We start from the raw sequence: 20617 nt of genomic DNA on the forward strand, positions 1-20617 counted from the left end.
ATTTGGGCTAATCTCTTTAAAATGACAAGTCTGACTTCTTAACAGAAACCAGGACAGAAACACAGTCATGATCTATATTGATTTAAAACAAACTGTTTTCATTAAGCAGAGATAAACATAGTAATATGATATGTAAAATAGAGACTCACTTAATTTAATGCTCTGATGACTGGTATTCTATTGACACTGGGCCCAATTCTGCTTCCAATGAAGTCAGTGGGAACTTTTTTCATTGGCTCCAGTGGGAACAGGAAAAGGACTGCTATGACAGAGAATTTTGTATTGTTTTAATACAGTGGTTGGTAGACTGATCAAAGAATACAGGTTTTATGGCTTGTGAGGCTGTTCGGGGTGGTAGAGTACAATTAGTGACATACCTGATCTGCCACAGGTAGAGCAGAGTGACTGGTACTAAGGGCGAAGATTGGACACTGGATATAATTGTTGTTGCAGGTATAATCGGCTCTTTGTTTCACAGAATAACCAACTCTTTTTATCAAGCAGCCTCACTCCATCATCTACTGTTCCTCACCTGTCAAATACTCAGCAGTTAGAATTTCTCAATAAAACATAGTAGTACGTTCTTTTTGAGGGAACCTGGCTCATATATGTTGTCCATAATTCTGTCATTGCTTAAGCATTATGCAATGTTGCAATAGAAACAAACAAGATTTCACAAATAAAGTATGGAGGACTGATGGAAAATTACAGAAATTTAGGGCAAGATTGTGGATTTGAAGACAGTGCCCTGAGTAGCGGACAGTGTGAAGCTGTGCCACCCAAGGAGGTGCAACTCACTGAAACACAATCTTTCCACTGCTGCTCCTTGCACGCAGATGGTGAGGTGAGTAATTTGTTTCATCCTTTAGATTGTGGCCCAGGATGCATCAGCCTTGCTGTGCGCTGTAGCCTTGCCATCTCTTCTCCCCTTCCCAGCATCATGTTCCCGTAGGGTGATCATCCCCTGTACTCCCCAGCATACAAGAGCTGGGGAGAAGGAAAGTTCCTTGTATGTCCCTGTGCACAGGTTAAAAGTCCCATTTACTTTGATGGGAGCAGAGTTAGGTTAACAGTGAGTGCTTTTGAAAATCTCACCCTGAAGTTCTACTGGAAGTCTAGAAGATGGATGAGCATCACAGATAATAAATAAGAGTGCATATAGGATAAGAGGTGAAGTTTCAGGAAAAACCTTGCTGATCAGAATCTATGTGATTTTAATCCACACACACTGCAATTTGCAAGTGTTCTTTTTAATCATCTATCATTTTTAATTATATTTATTTTTCTAGCAACACTAGGAGTGATGGCTTTCATTTAAGTTGTTAGAATGGTTTCCATTATGAAAATCTATTTTTAGTTGCTTAGAACTAGAGTCGGTCAGAGAAACTGTCACAGAACCATATTCCACTGAAGTCAAAATGCTTCACAAAATCAGTCCAATTTCACCAGAATTTTTATTTGGAAGAAAAAAATGTTGTATTATAACATACAATATAATTTTTTTAAAAAGTCAAAATTTAAATAAAACATTCTAATCAACTTGAAACATTTTCTATCCTGGACTTTTTCTTCAGAGAATTTCAAAATTCTGTTTTCCCTCCAGTTTGGAATGAAGGCATATTTCAAAATCTTGAACTTTTTTCATGAACCAGAACTTCCATCCTCTTCATTGCTCTAATTAAAAACATTTCCGCACCACACACTTTAGAGATGAAATTCACCACCACTGATCTCTTTTCAAAGGTGATTCTTGAGATAAACCCTTTTAGTCGTTTTAGAAGTGCAGGTGTGTGGAAAAAAAAAACATGTTTGGGCAAGTGCCTTTCCCACAAATTTTGGCAGGTCAGAAGACAATACTTAAAGTTAGGCACATGCTTAAGTAGCTTCCTGAACTGGGGGGCTAAAGATCTTAACTCCACCGTGCTGCTTTCCCATTCGCTATAGGGGAGAATGAAAGGCAAGCGTCAGCTTAGATACTGCAGGGGTGAGTGCTTTAGAAATAACATAAAAGGATGCATCTGACAGCAGAATTTTCCCTTATTTTCCATACCTCTCACCAAGTTGTTTTAAGGTTTGGTTGCCCAGAAACTGGAACCCACTTAACTACATTCATTTTCATTCACAGGGTTAGTTACTTGGGTGCAAATCTAACCCACTTATTTCGGGTTAGCAGGGTCCTATTTCTTCAAAATGTAAGTCGTTTTTAACCAAAATACCCAATTCCAAATGCGACATACAATATTTTAACCAAATACAAATGACTCTCAACAAAACAGGCAGAGCTCGCACAGCGGAGCACGCGAAGGGCGTTGTGTGCCACCCTTCACCAACACAGCTGGGGGTTGTTTTTCATGGGGAAAAATTCCGTTAAAGAGAGGATTTTCGAAATTTACGGGGGGGGGGGGTTGGTTATGCCTTGATCCCGCCATGCCTGTGGCCCCCGCCCGTGGAACCTACGGGCTTTTCTTCTCCACTTCCCAGTCGGCCAGCAGCGGGCCGAGCTACGAGGGGCCCCGCGCTCCCGCCCTGCTCGCGTGGGGGGGGGACGACCCCGCGCCCGGGCTGAGTCACCAGCTGCCCCGGCGGAGCTGTGGGGCTCCTCGGGCCTGGGACCCGCGTGGATGCGGGGGAGCGGGGATGACGCGCTCGCCAGGAGTCAGGATGACGCAGTCCACGTGTCGGGGGGATTTAAAAGTTTGGGAAGGGACCGCGGGCTCCGCAGCTCGGCGACTCCAGAGCGGGAGGGAAGCGAGACACGCAGCAGCGGGCGAGGCGGGAAGGGCTCCGCGGCGCAGACTCGGGGCCAGCCGGGCCGCCCTTCGGCGGACACCATGCTCAGGAGAGGCGCTTGCCAGCGGCAGCCCCCTGTTCAGCACCGCGCCGCCGCCTCCTCCCGCGGCAGCCAGCCCCGCCTTAGGAACCAGCCGGGGGGCCACCGCAACGTGCCAGGAGCCCCCCTGCTATTGCTCTTCCTGGTCCTCGCCTCCTGGACGTGCGCCTGCCAAGGTGAGAAGCAGCCCAGCCCCCAGAGCCTGCCCCTCTGGGGTGCCTCTAGCTGCTGCTGGGTCCTGCCGCTTCCTAGCCCCATCCCCGCCCCTCTCTGCTCCCCTTGGCGGCGTGCTGGCTTCCAGGGGGTTCCCCGCGAGTCCCTCTCTTTCTCGGGGGGCTTAGGCTGAGAGAGAGCGAGAGAGAACGGGTGGGTGAGGTGAAACCTTTTATTGGACCAGCTTTGGTTGGTGAAAGAGACAAGCTTTCCAGCCCCTCCCGGGCTACAACTGCACTGCATACAAGGCTTGGGCTAGTGTAAGCGTTCAGGGGCGCTGACTCTCCAACTCTCACTCCAAGTACCTGAGACCGTTTATTCAGGGATGCAGCTACCTGAAAAGATGCAAGGTGTCCAGTAGGAAGACTTCCGGAGTGGGAGTCTCCTAATCTGGTGTAGCCACCGAGTGTATGTGCTTCATCTATGTTTGTAGCTCACAGGAGAGGTAATGGGGCGGAAGGGAGACTTGGGACCGACCCTTGCACTGAACCTAGCAGAGAAATAAGACGTTTGTGGTAATCATCCGTTTCTAAACATGCGGATGGAGTGAGCAGTGATACTGAATACAGAAAACCTTCTCTTGAGTTTAAGAGCAACGAAATTAGGAGTCCAGGCCGCTACCTTAAGCACATACAGAGGTACCCCCCAGACATGCACACCCTTATAAAGAAGTCCCTAGGAAATATTTTGGTAGGGATAAAAGCAATCGGATCCTATAAATTCTAAACTGTGATAGAAGTTAATAGAGAATGATGTCCTTTCTCTAGATTAATTGAATCATGCCTCAGAATTCTATATACTGTACTTCACTTTTTAAATTCTATAGGATGGTTTAAAACAACTCTAGAAAGGAGAACAGATTGTTACATACTATGGGACATCACAGACATTTCATTTGCCTTTGAAAATAATGTGGCAATCACAGAGAAGAGCTCTGTAATGGCACAAAGTCCTGTAAATATTGCTAGCCACTGTTTTGTTTGAGTCTCTCTCATTACTTTCAGAACAGTACTCCAAACCATATTGCGTACCAAGATACATACCGCAGTACCTCAGCGCATCAGGGCAGGTTATAGATACCACTGTGGCAACCTCGCGGAATTTCTTATTCATATTACTGCTTATACATTTTTATTCATGTGAAGCAAGAATAGTGTAATAATCCTGTATATATCATTTTGAAAAGTTTCAAAAACAAGTACTGCACATGATTATTAGTTAATTTTCACACACCCAAGTCTGCAATTTTATATATATTGATTGTAAAGGCATGAAGTTCAAATTTAGAAAGAACTATGGAAAAGTTAATTTATTAAAACTAATATTATTTTAAACCAAAAACTTGGCGTAAACGCAAATGACAAGGCATGAAATATTTTTTTCTTTATTGCTACTCTGAGTAAAAAAGGGTTCAGTGTTCTCAAACAATTTATTTTAAAGGAAAAAAATAATCAACTATTCTACAGCCTCATTTCATTTGAAAGCATAAGACATTAAATCTGAAAATTATGCATTTATAAAGGTGTTATAATATAATTTGTATTTTATAGTAATTCTATTCTGCATATTTCCAGATGCCTTACAAAGTAGTTAGTTATGTATTCATTGAGGAGGAATGTCACACAATAAGTCATCACACGATGAGTATTTTTGCTTTGCTTGTGCTGCTTATCTGAACGTTGCTTTTTGTTTGTGAGTCTATGATATTTAAATGCACCAGGAAGGAGGGAGGTTTAAATCATACTAAGTACTCTGGTGTGGCCCTTTTTTTGAAAAAGTAAATTCTTTTTGAAATTGTATAGCTACACAGATATTGGGCATAACTCTGAATTTTTTGAGTGTCCAAACTCCTTTTGAAGTTTTTGATGCTACTATTTCCTTTCAAAGGATCCACTTGAAATAGAGTGATATTTACTTGCCCTCTAAAGGATGATGGGACCCGTCTTGGTGTGTGCCCAATGATTTCAGCTCATGGGAGTTGCATGCATTCAACATCTCACAGGATCAGGCCCATAATGATTACAGAGTGAGGTAACCAATAACCTTTGCTTAAAGAAGACTGTGTGCAGATTTAAAACTATAGTACCTATTTTTAATTTAAGAGAACATACTTGTGAAACTAAATATATTCATACTGATTAATCCAATATCTGATGATGTGTAGCAATGAATAAAGATCAGATTCAGCTCCTATTAAAATCAATGGAAACCACCACTGATTTTAGTGGCAGTTGGATCATGTTCTAAATCTAAAAAGAATTATGTTCTTTGTGCAGCCAAAATTCCCCTTAACCTTAAATGAATATAAATCATATTACCAAAGTATATAATGCAGTGGCCATTAGACATTGATTAGGCATAAACTTGTTAAGGTGGAGTAGAGAGATGTTTAAATTTCTGCGAATCCTATGTGTAAAATGAAATTCTACAGTAGTCTTAAATAGTTAATAGTGTACAGCATGTGGAGTCATTTTAAAATGTACCAATATAAAAATAAGCAAGGCTTTAAGTACCTTTTCTTGTCAATATTGTTAGTGTTTCATCTTCTTTGTCTCCATATTACTCTAATGTAAGAAGGCAAGTGTTATACATGTGATAATTATACAAAGACATTCTCAACAAACATCATGAGTAAAATTGTAGAATGCCATGGATATCTTTTGTGCACCCCAAATCAAATTCCTTTAATTATTCAATACAATACAATGTTGTCACTACAGTAGTTATTTTCACAAGACACTCAAGAAGGCAACATTTCATTTTCTCTTAACTAAAGTTTCTATAACATTTTAATTCTGGAGTCTGAGTAAATTTAAACCATAAAGTTAATCAACTTCTATTCATATTGATAGACTTGATCTGATATTACTAAACTAGTGAAATAGCTGAAAGAGTTAATCTTTTTTACACTGTAAAGTCAGTATATGTCAACTTGAAGAACTTAACACACTGAAATGTGAATCCTTTTAGTTCATAAACTGAGATTCTGAATAACATATTTAAAATATATTTATTTTTATTTTGGAAATGACAGGCCCACCCTGAAAAGTGCCGAGTACCCTAAAAACCCAATGATTTCAGATTGAAATGGAATCAGAATGGAACAGAGTTAGGTTTTTTGGGTGCTTCTGCACTCCTCACTGGAGAGGCTTAGAACCTTATGTTTGGACTTTATATTAGTAAGCAACAAATTATTTACTTAAAAAACCAAACAAACAACCACAGACTTAATTCCTGAATCGAGGATTGGTAACTTTAGGGGCCAATGTTGTAATCCTGCCAGCCTTGTTCATGTGAATAGTCCCAGGATATGTCTACACAGCAATTAGACACCTATGGCTGGCCCGACCCAGCTAACTTGGGCTCATGGGGCTTGGGCAAAGGGGCTGTTTATCTGTGGTGTTCAGGTTCAGGCTAACCAGAATTACTAGATCCAGGGTCGGGATAATTGTAGACAAGAATCAAATAAAAGTCTCAAGAGACTGGTAAATACACTACATACCGAGCAGAGGAAAAGTATTTAGAGCTGGCTGCTTTTAACTACTTATTTTACACTTATGGATGTAAAATCTGACTTGTGGTATTATGGTGATATCACTGACCCTTCCCATTGCTAAGGCTGTGTTGTATTTTCAGTTAAAGCAAGATTTAAATCCTTAGGTGTTTTTTTTTTGTAAAAATTAATCATCCCCAGGCTTACAGTATCTGCTCAGCAGATCCTAATTACATTTACTATACAATTATATTATTAAATTAGTTATTCTGAACCTTTACAAATCTCTCCTTTTTAAAATTTAGCATAGTTCTAAGCTTTATAATAACAAGATGCTTATAACACTAGGATTTCATACTTCATATTCATCATTTGTCATTAGATCTCCCAAATAGACTTATTTTAAAAATCAGTCCTCTAAAAACCAAAAGTGTTAACTATATTCGCAAAAAGAAAAGGAGTACTTGTGGCACCTTAGAGACTAAACAATTTATTTGAGCATAAGCATCAAATGAAGGATGCATCCAATGAAGTGAGCTGTAGCTCACGAAAGCTTATGCTCAAATAAATTGGTTAGTCTCTAAGGTGCCACAAGTACTCCTTTTCTTTTTGCGAATACAGACTAACACGGCTGCTACTCTGAAACCTGTTAACTATATTGTTTGACATTACTCTGCAGTAATGGAGCTGAGGTACAGATGTAGAGAAATAGAGATATAGCTAATGGAGAAAGCATTCCTTAGAGGATAAGGGCTTTCTCACGGGTCAGCCAGTTAAATAATTCACTGTTTCACTGGCTGAGCTTGTCTTCTCGATCTCCTGTACTTTAGAGAGTCTGCAGGATGATGTTGCTCTTCTGCCAACTTCCTAATGGTTGCAGAAGATATTCTGCCATCCCACCATCTGTGCACCACCAGGTTCTCTCCTGGACTTTGTGCGCGCTTTGGGAAACCCTGTTGCCAGCTGCTCCCTCATCCAGTGCTCTCTAATCCCAAACACTTCCACCCCTTCAGTATCCTCCACTGTACCTACATTCCTACATATTTATGATTGTAAACTAAGGCCCCAGTTCAGGAAAGCATTTAAGCATGTGCTTAACTCAGTATTTCAAATCCCAAGCTTTTAAAAATTGTGTATCAGGACTCCCAAAATCAGTAGATTAGTTTAAAAAAATGTGATTTTTAAAAAGACATAGAATTGGGGTTTTCTGGTTTTTAAGTCTTTAGTGTGCACATGGGTCATTTTTTCAAGCTTTTCTCAGCAAGTATGAGGGCTAGAAATTTAATTTTAGCTTTCATTTAACAAAAAAATGAAAGTCCTACCTAATTACATGCCTCCAGAAGCTGTGCATTCATGAAAAACTCCAAATATCAGGAGACCCACAATAAAATTATGGGAGCTGGCAATGCTGTTACTTTAAACTCATGGTTAAAATTATTTTGTTATTGTTTGTTATTTGTTTGTATTATCATAGCGCCCAGGAGCTCAGTCATGGACCAGGAGCCCATATTCTAGGCACTGTACAATCAGAAAAGGCTGTTTCTGCCCAAAAGGGTTTACAATCTAAATATAGGATAAGAGACAACAGATGGATGCAGACTAACAGGGGAATACAAGGAAACAATGAGACCATATTGCTCAGCATGACAGGCAGTTGTCTCAGCAGATCAGTGACCTGTTAAGTTTTTGTAGGCATCATGGCAAAGGAGAGTTTTAAAAAGGGTTATGAAGGAGAATAATAGTTGCGTGATATTTATGTGGAGCACCTTCCAAGCATGAGGGGTAGCATCAGAGAAAGTTCAAAGGTACTTGTTTGAAAACAAGTGGTTGATGGAGGATGGTATCATGGGCCAATTTCAGTTGGAAATAACAGCTAAGTAGTGAATGAGAGATGATAGGTAGAGTGGGGATAGGCCATGAAGGGCCTTTAAAGTGAAGATGAGTAGCTTACATTTGATGTGATAAAGAGGGAATGCAAAGAAAGGGGTGAGATGGTCAAAGTGACACAGGCTAGGAAAATGATCTTTGCAGCAGCTTTCTCAACAGATATGAGCAGGGCAAGACTGACAACGCCAGACAGAAGTAATTGAAACTAGAGACTGAAAACCTAGATGAGAGTTTTAGCTGTGTGGATGGTTAGGAAAGAGATGTTATGCAGAAAGTTTGCAAAACTTAGACATAGCCTGGATATGAGGACTTAGAAAGAAGTCCAAATCAAACATGATGCTTGGGTTATGGATCAGAATGACATGCAGGATGCTGGTATTGTCCACAGTGATCAAGAAAGGAGGTAGCAGGTGGGGCTTAGGGGAAGACTAAGGGTTATGTTTTATCCATGTTGGAGCTTGACCTGACAACTTGACATCCATGAGGAGATGACAGAGAGACAGTCAAGATTTTGGTTTGGATAGCATAAGTGCTGGAACTAGGGGGGAAGCCGCACCCCGTGGTTTGAAGTGGTTTCCATCATACACAGGGATAACAGTTTGGTGCAGTGGCTCTCAGCACCCCCACTATACAAACTGTTCCAGTACCTCCGCTGGACAGAAGAAGATGGGTCTGGAGTACAGAAGAAGATATGTAAGTCATCAGCATATAGATGGAAGTTGAATTTGTGTTTGCAGATGAGATTACCCAGAGATAAGGTGTAGAAGAAGAAGAAAAGGGGGCAAGAACTGAGCCCTGTGGAACTCCCACAGAAAGTTTGAGGGAAGATGAGGAGGATCCTCTGTAGGACATGCTGAAGGACTGATTAGAGAGGTAACGAGAACTTGCAGAAGGCAGAGTCACAGTAGCCAACGGGGGACAAGATTTCAAGAAGAGAAATATTGAAAGCTGGTAGGTCATGGAGGATGAGGATGGAGTATCGATTCTGAGCTTTGGCTACGAAAAGGTCATTAGTGACTTTTGCAAGAGCGGTTTCAGGGTCTAGGATGGAACTGGAGGAGAGTAACTCCAGACAGCAGTTGTATACAGTGCTTATGAGCTTAGACATGAAAGGATGATGGAGTGGTAGTTGAAGAGGCAAATGGGGTCAAGGGTGAGGTTTTTTTAGGATGGGAGAGATTAAAGCATGTGTATATTTTTGTGGGGAGCAAGCCAGAGGAGAGTGAGAAAGTTAAGCAGAAGAATAAGAGAGGATATGAGAGAGGGCACAAGGGAGATCAGGAGATGGGATAGGATGGAAGCACTGAGACAAACAGATGGGTTACTGAAAGAGGGCAGATGGGAAACTTCTGCACCTGTGACATGGGAGAAGAAGACAAGCTGTAGGAGTGGAAGGGGAAGTCGTGTTATTTTGTCAAATTATTCTTGAGAGAAATCAGTGAGATCTTGTGCAGAGAGAAAAATGGAGTCAGGAAAAGGGGAGGGTTTGAGGAGTGAGTCAAAGATGGCAAAAAGGTGGCTGAGATTGTGGGTGTGAGATTGACTTAAGTTGGAGAAGTAAAGTTTAGCAAGGAAAATGGCAGAACAGAAAGAAGAGAGACTGAATATGTAGTGGATGAAGTTAGCCTGATCATTGGATTGCCTCATAAGTGGCCTTTATGAGGCAATTCAATAGGGATGCCTTCCTGAATCATGGTTTAAGTGCTTAATTTTTTGACATGTCATTTCTATACATGGATATTTTATCCCTATATGGCAAAATTGTATACAATATATATCAATGAAGTCCATCTAGGTTACAAGATGAACACTGGATGAGGCAGTGGAGGGGGTAGTGATGGTGGCTGTAGGGCAGACAGTGCCTGTCTAGGGCTTAAAGCAGAGGATAGAGATGGAGGAAGGTCAGCTTAGCTATGTCACTCAGGGGAGTGAAAAAATGCACACCCTGAGACACCTCAGTAAGTCAACCTGAGCCCTGGTTGTAGAAATTGCTAGGTTAATGGAAGAATTCTTCTGTCAACATAGCTACTGCCTCTCGAGGGGATGGATTTACTATAGCAATTGGAAAAAATCCTTCTGTCGCCCTGGTAAGTGTCTATGCTACAGTGGCATAACTGCAGCTGTGTCACTGTAGCGTTTATACTGTCGATATCTCCTAAAGTCTTGGGAATAGAGCTGGCCAGGGGGAGGGAGAAGGAAACTGCAGAGCTGGTGAAACAATTGTACTTGCTCTGTTCAAAAGTTTATACTGCTGGCAGAGAAAACTCTAACCAATACTCAAGCTTTCCTGCCTGGTGCTCAAAGCTTTTCATGCTACCAGGCTCCTGTTGATTAATGTAAAAAGCTTTGAGAATTATACAGAAGCAGCTGGAGCATCAGTGAAAGTTTTCTCTTGCTCATCGGCAAAGATTATTATCTGCTCCCCAGCTTTACTTTCCGAATAGGTCCTTTCTCCAGCCCCAGCTATCACCCAAGTTTGGATACATTAATTAAAAACATAAAAGAAAACTGGGGAATTTTAACACAAAAATATTCATTAATTTGTAGTTAAGGTTGCTACAGTGTATTTCCTGCCACTAACATAAACACTGAGAGGCAAGGAAGGTGTAAATAGGGCTGGCGGGACATGGCTTCCTATCCTGCCAAAATGGTTGAGATTTCAAAAATTTTCCTGTTCCATATTGGGATGAAACTGAGACCCTTTTGAAGTTTTCATGAAAAGGGCATGTGTGAGAGACAAATAACCAAAGCTGAGTGATGAGAGCACTCACCTGGGATGTGGGGTACGCACATTCAGATCTCTGCGCTGCTTGATTTGGAGGGGAGTGCATCCGTCGTGCTGAATTAATATTTAACTAGTTGTACAAAATGGAATAGCTTCAACAGGAGAAATTTAGAGAGAACCACCCCAGACTAGCCAGGTAGTTGAGGCACTTGCCTGGGAAGAAAAGATTCAATTAAGTTTTGTCTGATTTGGTGCAGGGAGTTGAACTTAGGAGTCCCATATCTCAGGTCAGTGCTGCAACCACTAGGCTGTTGATCATTCTCCCCTCCTCTTGCAATTAAGATCAAAAATTCCATCCTGGACCTGAGAAACCTTCCCAACAAAAGTTTCAGCTGAACTGACCCTTTCCCGCGTGATGTTTTTCTTCTGACAAATTTCCATTTTCCAATGAAAAACCATTTTGATGGAAATTTCCAACCAGCTCTAGTCATAAGGCAACATTCACACCCAACTCAAAACTAAACTCCAGGCATTTGCCCATCACCATCACAATACTCCCTCATCCCAACACACTAATATGGTCCCTGAGAAACTCCTTTTCAATTCAACAATATTACCCTCAGAGCATACACCAACAAACTGTAAATTGTAAGGCTCCAGCTTGGCTCCAGCTTTCCAGTGTCACATAAATTAATAATTAACAGACATTTATTATCTTACAACAATCTTAGCATTTCCACATAGCATAGACCCAAAAGAGAGAGAATGCAAAGCTGATACACAACATTTTTATCTTGTCAAAAATGCCACCTTCAAAAAGTCAAAAAATCAAATGCTATCTGTACCACTCAACAAAATACACATAAAATATTTCACATGTGAACATATAAAATATTACATATGTTTAGTGTAATATGCAATAAATTAACAAGTCAGAGCTGTAGTTAGTACATTCATCAAAGAATGAAAATAGTGAGAGTGAGACGAGCTCTTGGAGAGCTATGGGACTCGATAGATTTGCAGGAACTGGAATGGTTTTATTTAGACTGGGATTTTAGTTGTCTGGGACTGCTAGACAATGTTTCCCGCCTGAACACAGAGTTACATCAGCATGAATGTTGATGGAAATAGAATAACTTCCACAACTTTTACATATGGAGGGTCAAAATCTGCTGTTAGTTACATAAGCAGTGTAAATAATGTGAAATCTGACCTAGAATAGCTAAAATGTATGTACACCTTCCACCTTTGTGTAAGTCCATTTTCTTCAAGGAAGTTACTCTGAAGCTGTATTGTGAATGGCAAAATAAACTCTCTGCTCCAATGAAGAAAGCAACTTCATCAGACTACTTGACATACTATATAAAACTATATATATGAGATACTATATATATATATATATATATATATATATATATATATATATATATATGAGAAAAATCATTACAAATAGAATAATTATAGTCTTTGTTCTGTGGTATCCACTCTTTCTGTTTCCAGGTGTACCAGTGCCATCTCAAGAACTACAGGCAGAACAAGATTTGCAGCTGTGGAATGAAGTAAGTAGCAATATCTTCAAGTGTTGGATCAACCAGGTGTTTTAATAATATTCTGCTACAGTTTGACAGTTGTGGATGATTCTTGCTAATTTATTGTATAAAGGGGCAGGTATAAAAGATCAGAACACCACTGATGCATTATCATAGAGCCCATCCTCACACGGGGCCATATACTCCATATGACTCCTGCTACATGGCTGGAGTTTGAGAGCTGCGGTCGTTTCCTGACATCCTTAATCATAGAGTTATTTTTTGGCATTCCACATCCTTTGCACAGGCTTCCCCCCAAAGAAGGAAACACTGAAGTACAAGAACTAATCAAGTCATCTCTGATCATAAGCAGAGTAGTTTCAGATTGGAGTGCATTGAAAAGTGTTCTTCCTACTGCTCTCATATGTACCAATCTTGCACTGAAAATATTTCTGACCTACTGGTGGAGTCCTTCCTCCATCCCTTCCTACCTCTTCTACATAGATTGTACCCTTCTATATTGATTTTGGGGATGGGATGCAACCACTCTTTTCAGATTGCTGAATACTAAATATTTTGTCTTAACCCAAATACCCAAATGATCATTAGGCTGGGAGTTGGGAAGTTGTTAGAGCAAGGAGGAAATTATGTTGGCTCGTGCAGAGCTAGACTTGGCAGTGGGAAGCAAGCTTTCATTTAACTGGCAATGATTAGGCATATTTATGGGCCACAGAGAAAATATGTATAATAATGTAGAATACATACAATGTAGTGATTGTTACAGCAAAAGCTATTACTTCAGAGGTACAGTATACAGTACTAAAACACTTACTGAATCACATCCTAACATTTTGGTTCACTTGATATTGGATTATGTACTGCTTCAATTATATATTTTAACATTTTGGGTGCTGACTGATGTTATAGCATCTTGTATTCTCAGTTCTGAGTTTTTTGATTTATGTGCAAGTATTTTGATTACAATATTACATGCGTGTTAGGTGGCTTGAGAGCATTGTTCTCTTCCTTGTGATATGGACAAAGCATTGACATATAACACTTAGAAGGGCTTTACCTCAGGATATGCATACACTCACATCTGTCACATCCTTATGCTGTTAGAAAACAGGAGACTGATCATAGGAAGAGGATGCATTTTATATTATATATAATATATATAATGCATATTTTATAAAATCCTTATATATGCGCAGTAAACTTACTATTAAAAGTTCAAGACATTTCTTCTAAAAGGATGTGCACACAGTACTAATAAAACAACAGCAGCCATATACTTTCTTGCAAGCTTAAACCTAAAGAGTAATGCACAATTTTTCTTAGAAAGTTAACAAATCTGGGCTCTGGTGGACCAAAGGGATAGGGATAGAGGAAGTTCCTGAGTCAAAGACCCCTCCCAGGGAATGCCTTGCTGCCAACCTCTGCTCCCTTTTAAACTCAGGAGTATTAGTGCAAACACCCGCACCAATTACAGCCATTGTGATACTGATCATATGAGTTGATGGACAATCTCTCAGGAAAATGGGCCCCAAACCACTTAGGGGTTTAGATGAAAAATCAGAAACTTAGAAGACATTGTTTTATACATCCCTGCAATTAGACATGTTATAACAAAAGGCTTGCTTCTGCTCTCATTGAAGACAAAATTCCCATTGATCTCAGTGGATGCAGGATCAGTCCATAATATGATTAACTCTGCATAAAATGATATAACAATCAATTACAAAAACTGTGTGTTTTACAGCAGAGTTAATGTGGGATTGGATTATATATGGCAAGACTGCAAACTAATAAAAGAGATACAGCCATCTCCTGGTAGTAGGATCCTCCAAATCACGGTAGTCGTCTAGGTTATGAGAATGAGCAGTTCCATTTGGTTCCTTTTAATTCTTACTAGCAGATCACTTGAGAGATAGCATCCCCAGAATAACAGAATACTTGTCAGGTCTTACTCTTAGGCTATGTCTTAACCAGGGCCGGCTCCAGGCACCAGCTTTCCAAGCAGGTGCTTGGGGCGGCAATTAGAATGGGGCGGCACTTCGTGTCCCGCGGTGGCAATTCGGCAGCGACTGCTTGTGGTGGCAAAATTGCTAGAGCCGTCCCTGGTCTTAACTGCAATAATGGGGTGTGAGTGCAGCTCATAGAGATGTATTCAAACCATCTTTAATCTAGATAGCTTTAGTACCAAGCAGCGAAGCTGGGGCAGCACATACTTCAGTATGGTCTATATACGCCCACTCTGAACCCTAGGTAATTACTTGCATGGTTAGCCTATGCTGAAGCATGTGCTGCTGAAGCTTTGCTACTCCAGGACCCAAGATAGCTAGATTAAAGCTATCTTAGTATGTCTACATGAGCCAGAATCTCACAACGTAGTTGCTGGGGAATTTAATGCACTTGTACTGTCTGTCTCTTTCTCTCTCTCACACACACACCTGTATGTCCTACATTAATACAGTATCTAAGTACTTCACAATTTTTAATCATCATAACACCCCTCTGATGTAGAAAAGAGGAGGAAGGTAGTGAGGAGATAAATCCGTAAAAATAAAAATTATAGGTTTTTTTTAATGTGAGTTCTTGATTTTTAGCAGTCTCTGAGTCTAGAGATTCTTCTCAACTCAACCATTTAAAAGTAGATTTTGGCTGACAGATTCTCAGTGTTGCTCTCCACTGAGGCCAAGATGGCCTACCTCTTATCTTGCTTAGTGTTCATGAATTACAATAACCCTCTAACAGAGACCTCCAGCAGCAGGAAGGTATTGCGCTGGGTGGGAATCAGGCTCAAAGCCTGGGATCCCAAAATATGATTTTTGAATTGGTCTATTTTATCCACTTCTGCTTTACACCTATACATTTTCAACACTAGGCCCACAGTAGCAAAATTTAATAATCTGTTAGTATTCCCAGAGTCATGGAGATTCAGCAAAAGGGGGTCAGGGAGACATTTTAACATTAAAGGCTATTTGGAGAGGGAGCCTGGTGAGCTACTAGCTTCCCCTCAATCTCTCCTAATGTTTTTTTCATATGATTAATTTCTGAGCAGAAAAGCTTCTCCTAAGGCACCTGAACCAACATTATTTGTATCTTCTTTTGTAACTTGTGCTTGCCAAGTAGTAGCGTTTGGAGTTCTTTATCTCTGATATTTATTATAGAACTTATTGTATTGTCCAGTCTTTTTTGAAAACCACTTCCCTGGAACATAATGCATGATTGAGAGAGTGATTGCAAAAGATATTTGTCATCTGGACTAAAAATATGGAATATTTTATGGAAAATATGTATGACATGCTACCGTACATTGCAAGTGACACAAATTTTACACTGTCATGGAAAGTTAAACCTCCTCCTTTTTTTTTTTAATTTCCCTACAGTAGTATATTGTGGTCCTGCATTCTGGGCTTTGGTAACCCTTCCTTTTTCATTATAAAATACGGTATAATTCCAGTTATCTGAATCCCTTTTATCTGAAAATCCTAGTTATCTGAAGCCACATTCTGTCCCCCATGTTGCCCTATATTAATCACCTGCTTTATCTAATCACTTAGTGCTAATCAACAGCTTTATATTTGTATAGTGGTTCTGAGCAGTTACTGAAATGTAATCCTGTTTCACCAGCAACAGCATATTGGCAGGACCATGTCAAAAAGAAAAAGATCTGTGCTGGATCTAAAGCAGAAGTATTAAGCGAACAGCAGCATTACTCCCTTCATTCCCCATATGATTGTATCAGCAAAACTGCAGCTCAGAATAGCACTTCCATAATTTATCCAAGTACCTGGTGTGACAGGTTCGAGCTAGATGGCTATAGGAGAGTAATAGAAGGCAGATATATTAGCCCCAGGCTAAGTAGGTCCCTTTTCCCTGGGTAAGGTAACAGGGAAGGTTCCAGAACAATCAGGAACCTTCTGGAGACAATTAAGACAGGCCGATTAGAACACCTGCAGCCAATCAAGAAGCTGCTAGAATCAATTAAGGCAGGCTAATCAGGGTACCTGGGTTTTAAAAAGGAGCTCACTTCAGTTTGTGGTGTGCGTGTGAGGAGCTGGGAGCAAGAGGCACTAGGAGCTGAGAGTGAGAACGCAGACTGAGGTGTACAAGCATTATCAGACACCAGGAGGAAGGTCCTATGGTGAGAATAAAGAAGGTGTTGGGAGGAGGCCATGGGGAAGTAGCCCAGGGAATTGTAGCTGTCGCACAGCTGTTCCAGGAGGCACTCTAGACAGCTGTATTCCACAGGGCCCTGGGCTGGAACCCGGAGAAGAGGGTGGGCCCGGGTTCCCCCCAAATCCTCCCAACTCCTGTTCAGACACAGAAGGAGTCGACCTGGACTGTGAATTCAGAAAAACGGCCATGCTGAGAGCTGCCGTGAAGCTCCAAGGCGAGCAAATCCACCATTAAGCGCAAGACCCACCAAGGCAGAGCAGGAACTTTGTCACACTGGTTATCTGAAAGTTTTGGATGTGTCCCAGGCCATTTGGATAAATGGGAGTGTACTGTACTCTTGAACTTTCTTCACTGAAAATATTAATTACTTGAATTCATATGCCTTTGAGTCCCCTATTTCCCTTTCTTCACTCTCTCTCTCTCCTGGATTACTAGAGAACTGATCAATAAGTGTCTATTCCTGTCACTGGTGTTGTATGTTATGTAGGTGGTCCACAGTCCACAATCAGTCACACCTCCAGCAGGGCCCTTTGGTCTGAGTTCAACTTCCTTGGAATATATCTCACATTGGCAATGAAATTTTTAATATATATATGGCATCCCCTTTAAACCAACCCTGTGAGATGTTGAGGGTCCTTAGTGTCTCACAGAAGGGGTGGCATACACACCATAGCTCCAGTGAGATATACATATTGTAAATCCCCAGGGCTGGCCCACAAAATTTTGGCATCTGAGTTGGGGAGCTCAAATGACGCCCCCATGTCCCCTTGCTTGGGCCAAAACTTTGAAAGTTCTCAATTATGCCTTCGTCCTGTTCTTCTCCTCTCATGGTACTGCTCTGCTACCTACCCCAATAAAGGAGAACTAACAACTTAAAATGCCTTGTTCAAAAATTTTAAGTAACACTTAACTTTCAAATGCCTGAACAGCAAATGTAACTTTTCTTGTCTGCATAGAAAACACTGGCATTTCTATCTGTTTGAGTAATCAAAGTGGTGCTTTCCGTGCCTTCTTGGTTGCAAAGATTTGAACTGCTTCCTGCTGAAGGTCCACAGTTTGGGCCAGCTCATGCTCTGTTGAGATGGTTGCAAGGCCAACCAGCCTCTCCTGTGTCACTGTGGAGCATAGATGTGTTTTTATTAACTTCAGCTTGGAGAAGCTGCGTTCTCCACTGGCAACGGTTACAGGAAGTGTTAGAAGTATGCGCAGAGGAATAAAAGCATTTGGAAAGAGGGTGGTCATCTTATTTGTTCACATACATTTCAGCAGGATCAACTCCAAAGGCTGTTCTGGAATATATCTTGAAAGGGCTTTCGTTCATCTCCTAAATCACTCGCATCAATATCGCGCATGTCATCATTTGTCAACACTGTCTCTAGTGCCCTGCATGGCTGGTGTAGGTCTTCCTCAAAACTCCTCACTGTACCTGGAATATCATACAACATCCCAAATATACTGCTGTGTTCCTTAAGCTGCATGAAACGTTCAGCTGACTGTATTGCACAATCTAGCACCTGGTTAAAGAATTCAACTTTGAATTGTTGTTTGGGGTCTCTTATGGGATTATCCCTTGCCTCTTAATCAAAATGTCTTCTTCTTTGGTGACTCTTGTATTGTTGAATGGGTGGGAAAATAACTTCAGTGTGAAGTTCCTCTGCCAACTTCTGTGCACTCTTCAGAACGTTTTGAAATCCCTCATCTGACCGGTAAGACTGTAGGTATGACTTTGCTTTGTCAAGTTGTTCCATTGCTCCAGATATATCAAGGTCAACACCTTGGAGTCTCTTGCTTAGAACATTTATTTCAAACAGTATGTCATGCCACAGCACTAAGCCACACAGAAATTAGAAGTGATGTATGTTTCTGGGGATTCCATTTCCCTCTGCCACTGTTCCACGAACAGTTCCTGTCATAGCATTATCCTCCATAATGGCTACTATGGCATCATCTATCTTCCCAATTTGGTGTTTAATAGGCTTTATCGCCTCCACTCGACTTTCCCATCATGTGGCACTCAGTGGTTTCAATGTCAGAGAGGATGTTCCCAGATGTTGCTTCAAAATTTGCCATTGATGAGAAAAATACATAGATGCTTTGAATTACATTAAAAAATTCAGCAGCCTCACTAGAAGCTGATACTGCATCACTGACCACCAAGTTCAATGAATGAGAACTGCATGGGACAAAAAAAGCTCGAGGGTTTAACTCGAATCCGTGTCTGCACTCCTCTCTTCTTTCCTTTCATGTCAGCACCATTATTGTAGCCCTGACTTCTCATGTCAGCGATCTCAATTCCCATATCTTCCAGCTTTTTAAGAAGCAGTAGTATCATCAATGCCAATAAATTGTAGAAAATGCTTTCTGACAGTCACCATTGCAGGGACATTTTCACTAGGTTCTGTGGTTGTTACAAAATGCACCATTAAAGTCATTTGTTCCGTATGGCTGATGTCAGGTGTGCAGTCCAGAATAACAGAGTAATATCTTGCCGACTTGCCACAATCTTCTCTTTGACTTTTTTCAGAGTAGCAGCCATGTTAGTCTGTATTCGCAAAAAGAAAAGGAGTACTTGTGGCACCTTAGAGACTAACAAATTTATTTGTGCATCTGATGAAGTGAGCTGTAGCTCACGAAAGCTTATGCTCAAATAAATGTGTTAGTCTCTAAGGTGCCACAAGTACTCCTTTTCTTTGACTTTTGTTGCCAGTAACTGTATGATCTCATTTTGAATTGTTTTTCCAAGGTAGTCGTGTGTGTACATTTCTTGGGTGGTGACTCTTCTTAGATGCTCCTGGAGTACAGCATCAAACTTAGCCATCAGCACCAAAATTTTAAGGAAGTTTCCATTGTTTGGCACATACAGCTGATCTGAAGTGCCATGCAATGCTAGGTTTTGGGTAGAAAGCATTCTCACAATGGCAATGAGCCTTTTCAGAACATTTTGCCTGTAAAGAGACTCTGATGCAATCTTCTCTTGATGCTGATCATCTATGGTGGCCTTTAACCTTAGTCTCATCTCAAGCTCTTTCCACCTAATGAATGCTCTCCGGTGATTTGCTGCTTTCTCATGGCATGCCAGATTTCTAGCCAGATTTTTCCAGTCCTTTGTTCCTGTAGAACCCAATGTGGCTGGAACATTAGATTGTCAGAGTTTGCAACAAAAACAGTATGCAGCATTCTGTGTTTGAGTACATAAGCCATGGCCTCTCCACTTTGTCACCATTGGGGACTTCACGCCAATAATGTGTCGGATGGAAACTTCTGTTTCCATTGTCTTTGGGGAACATGAAGTTTTTCACTTGCTGTGGCCCAGGCAGTACAAGGAAGTCCCTCAGGCTAGTGCTCAAGTGGGTCCACAGTCCTGGATCATCTAGACTTAAGGAACTAACCTCAGCAGCAGCTGTTTCTTGCACCTCCATCACACTCTTCTCTGATCTACACTTTTTCTTCAGGAATGTGCATGGTTACATCCATTTCAGATGGAGATATGGATGTTGCAATAGCTGCCAGGTCACCTGCACTCTGATTAACTGGAAGATCAGGCATCTCCTCACCACTCACATCCTCACTGGGGCCGGAAGGCTCACTGTGAACATTTGTGTCTGTGTATCTCAGGAGAGTTCCTTCCTGCTTAGATAGAAAAGCTTCCTTTGCGTTCTTTTTCTGAATGCTGCCTCAGAGGGGCTTTTTTTTCTTTCACTCATGACTCCTGTTCTGTGCCAGCTAGAGTGGCTCTCAACACTCAATTGAAGGGG

The 20617-nt window shown here is 41.1% G+C and overlaps 1 protein-coding gene across 5 annotated transcripts in view; it reads left to right on the forward strand.

The window, feature by feature from the left end:
• Nucleotides 1-2589: 2589 nt before the first annotated feature.
• Nucleotides 2590-20617, forward strand: part of NMU (neuromedin U) — a 40046-nt gene continuing 22018 nt past the window's right edge. For all 5 annotated transcript variants that reach the window (XM_073340096.1, XM_073340097.1, XM_073340098.1 and 2 more), the window contains exons 1-2: nucleotides 2590-3006; nucleotides 12649-12707. In XM_073340096.1, coding sequence (XP_073196197.1) covers nucleotides 2622-3006; nucleotides 12649-12707 — 444 coding nt within the window. In that variant the 5' untranslated portion in view covers nucleotides 2590-2621. The remainder of the gene's footprint in view (nucleotides 3007-12648; nucleotides 12708-20617) is intronic.

The sequence above is a fragment of the Lepidochelys kempii genome, chromosome 4 (genome assembly GCF_965140265.1).
Source record: "Lepidochelys kempii isolate rLepKem1 chromosome 4, rLepKem1.hap2, whole genome shotgun sequence".
Taxonomy (NCBI): Eukaryota; Metazoa; Chordata; order Testudines; family Cheloniidae; genus Lepidochelys; species Lepidochelys kempii.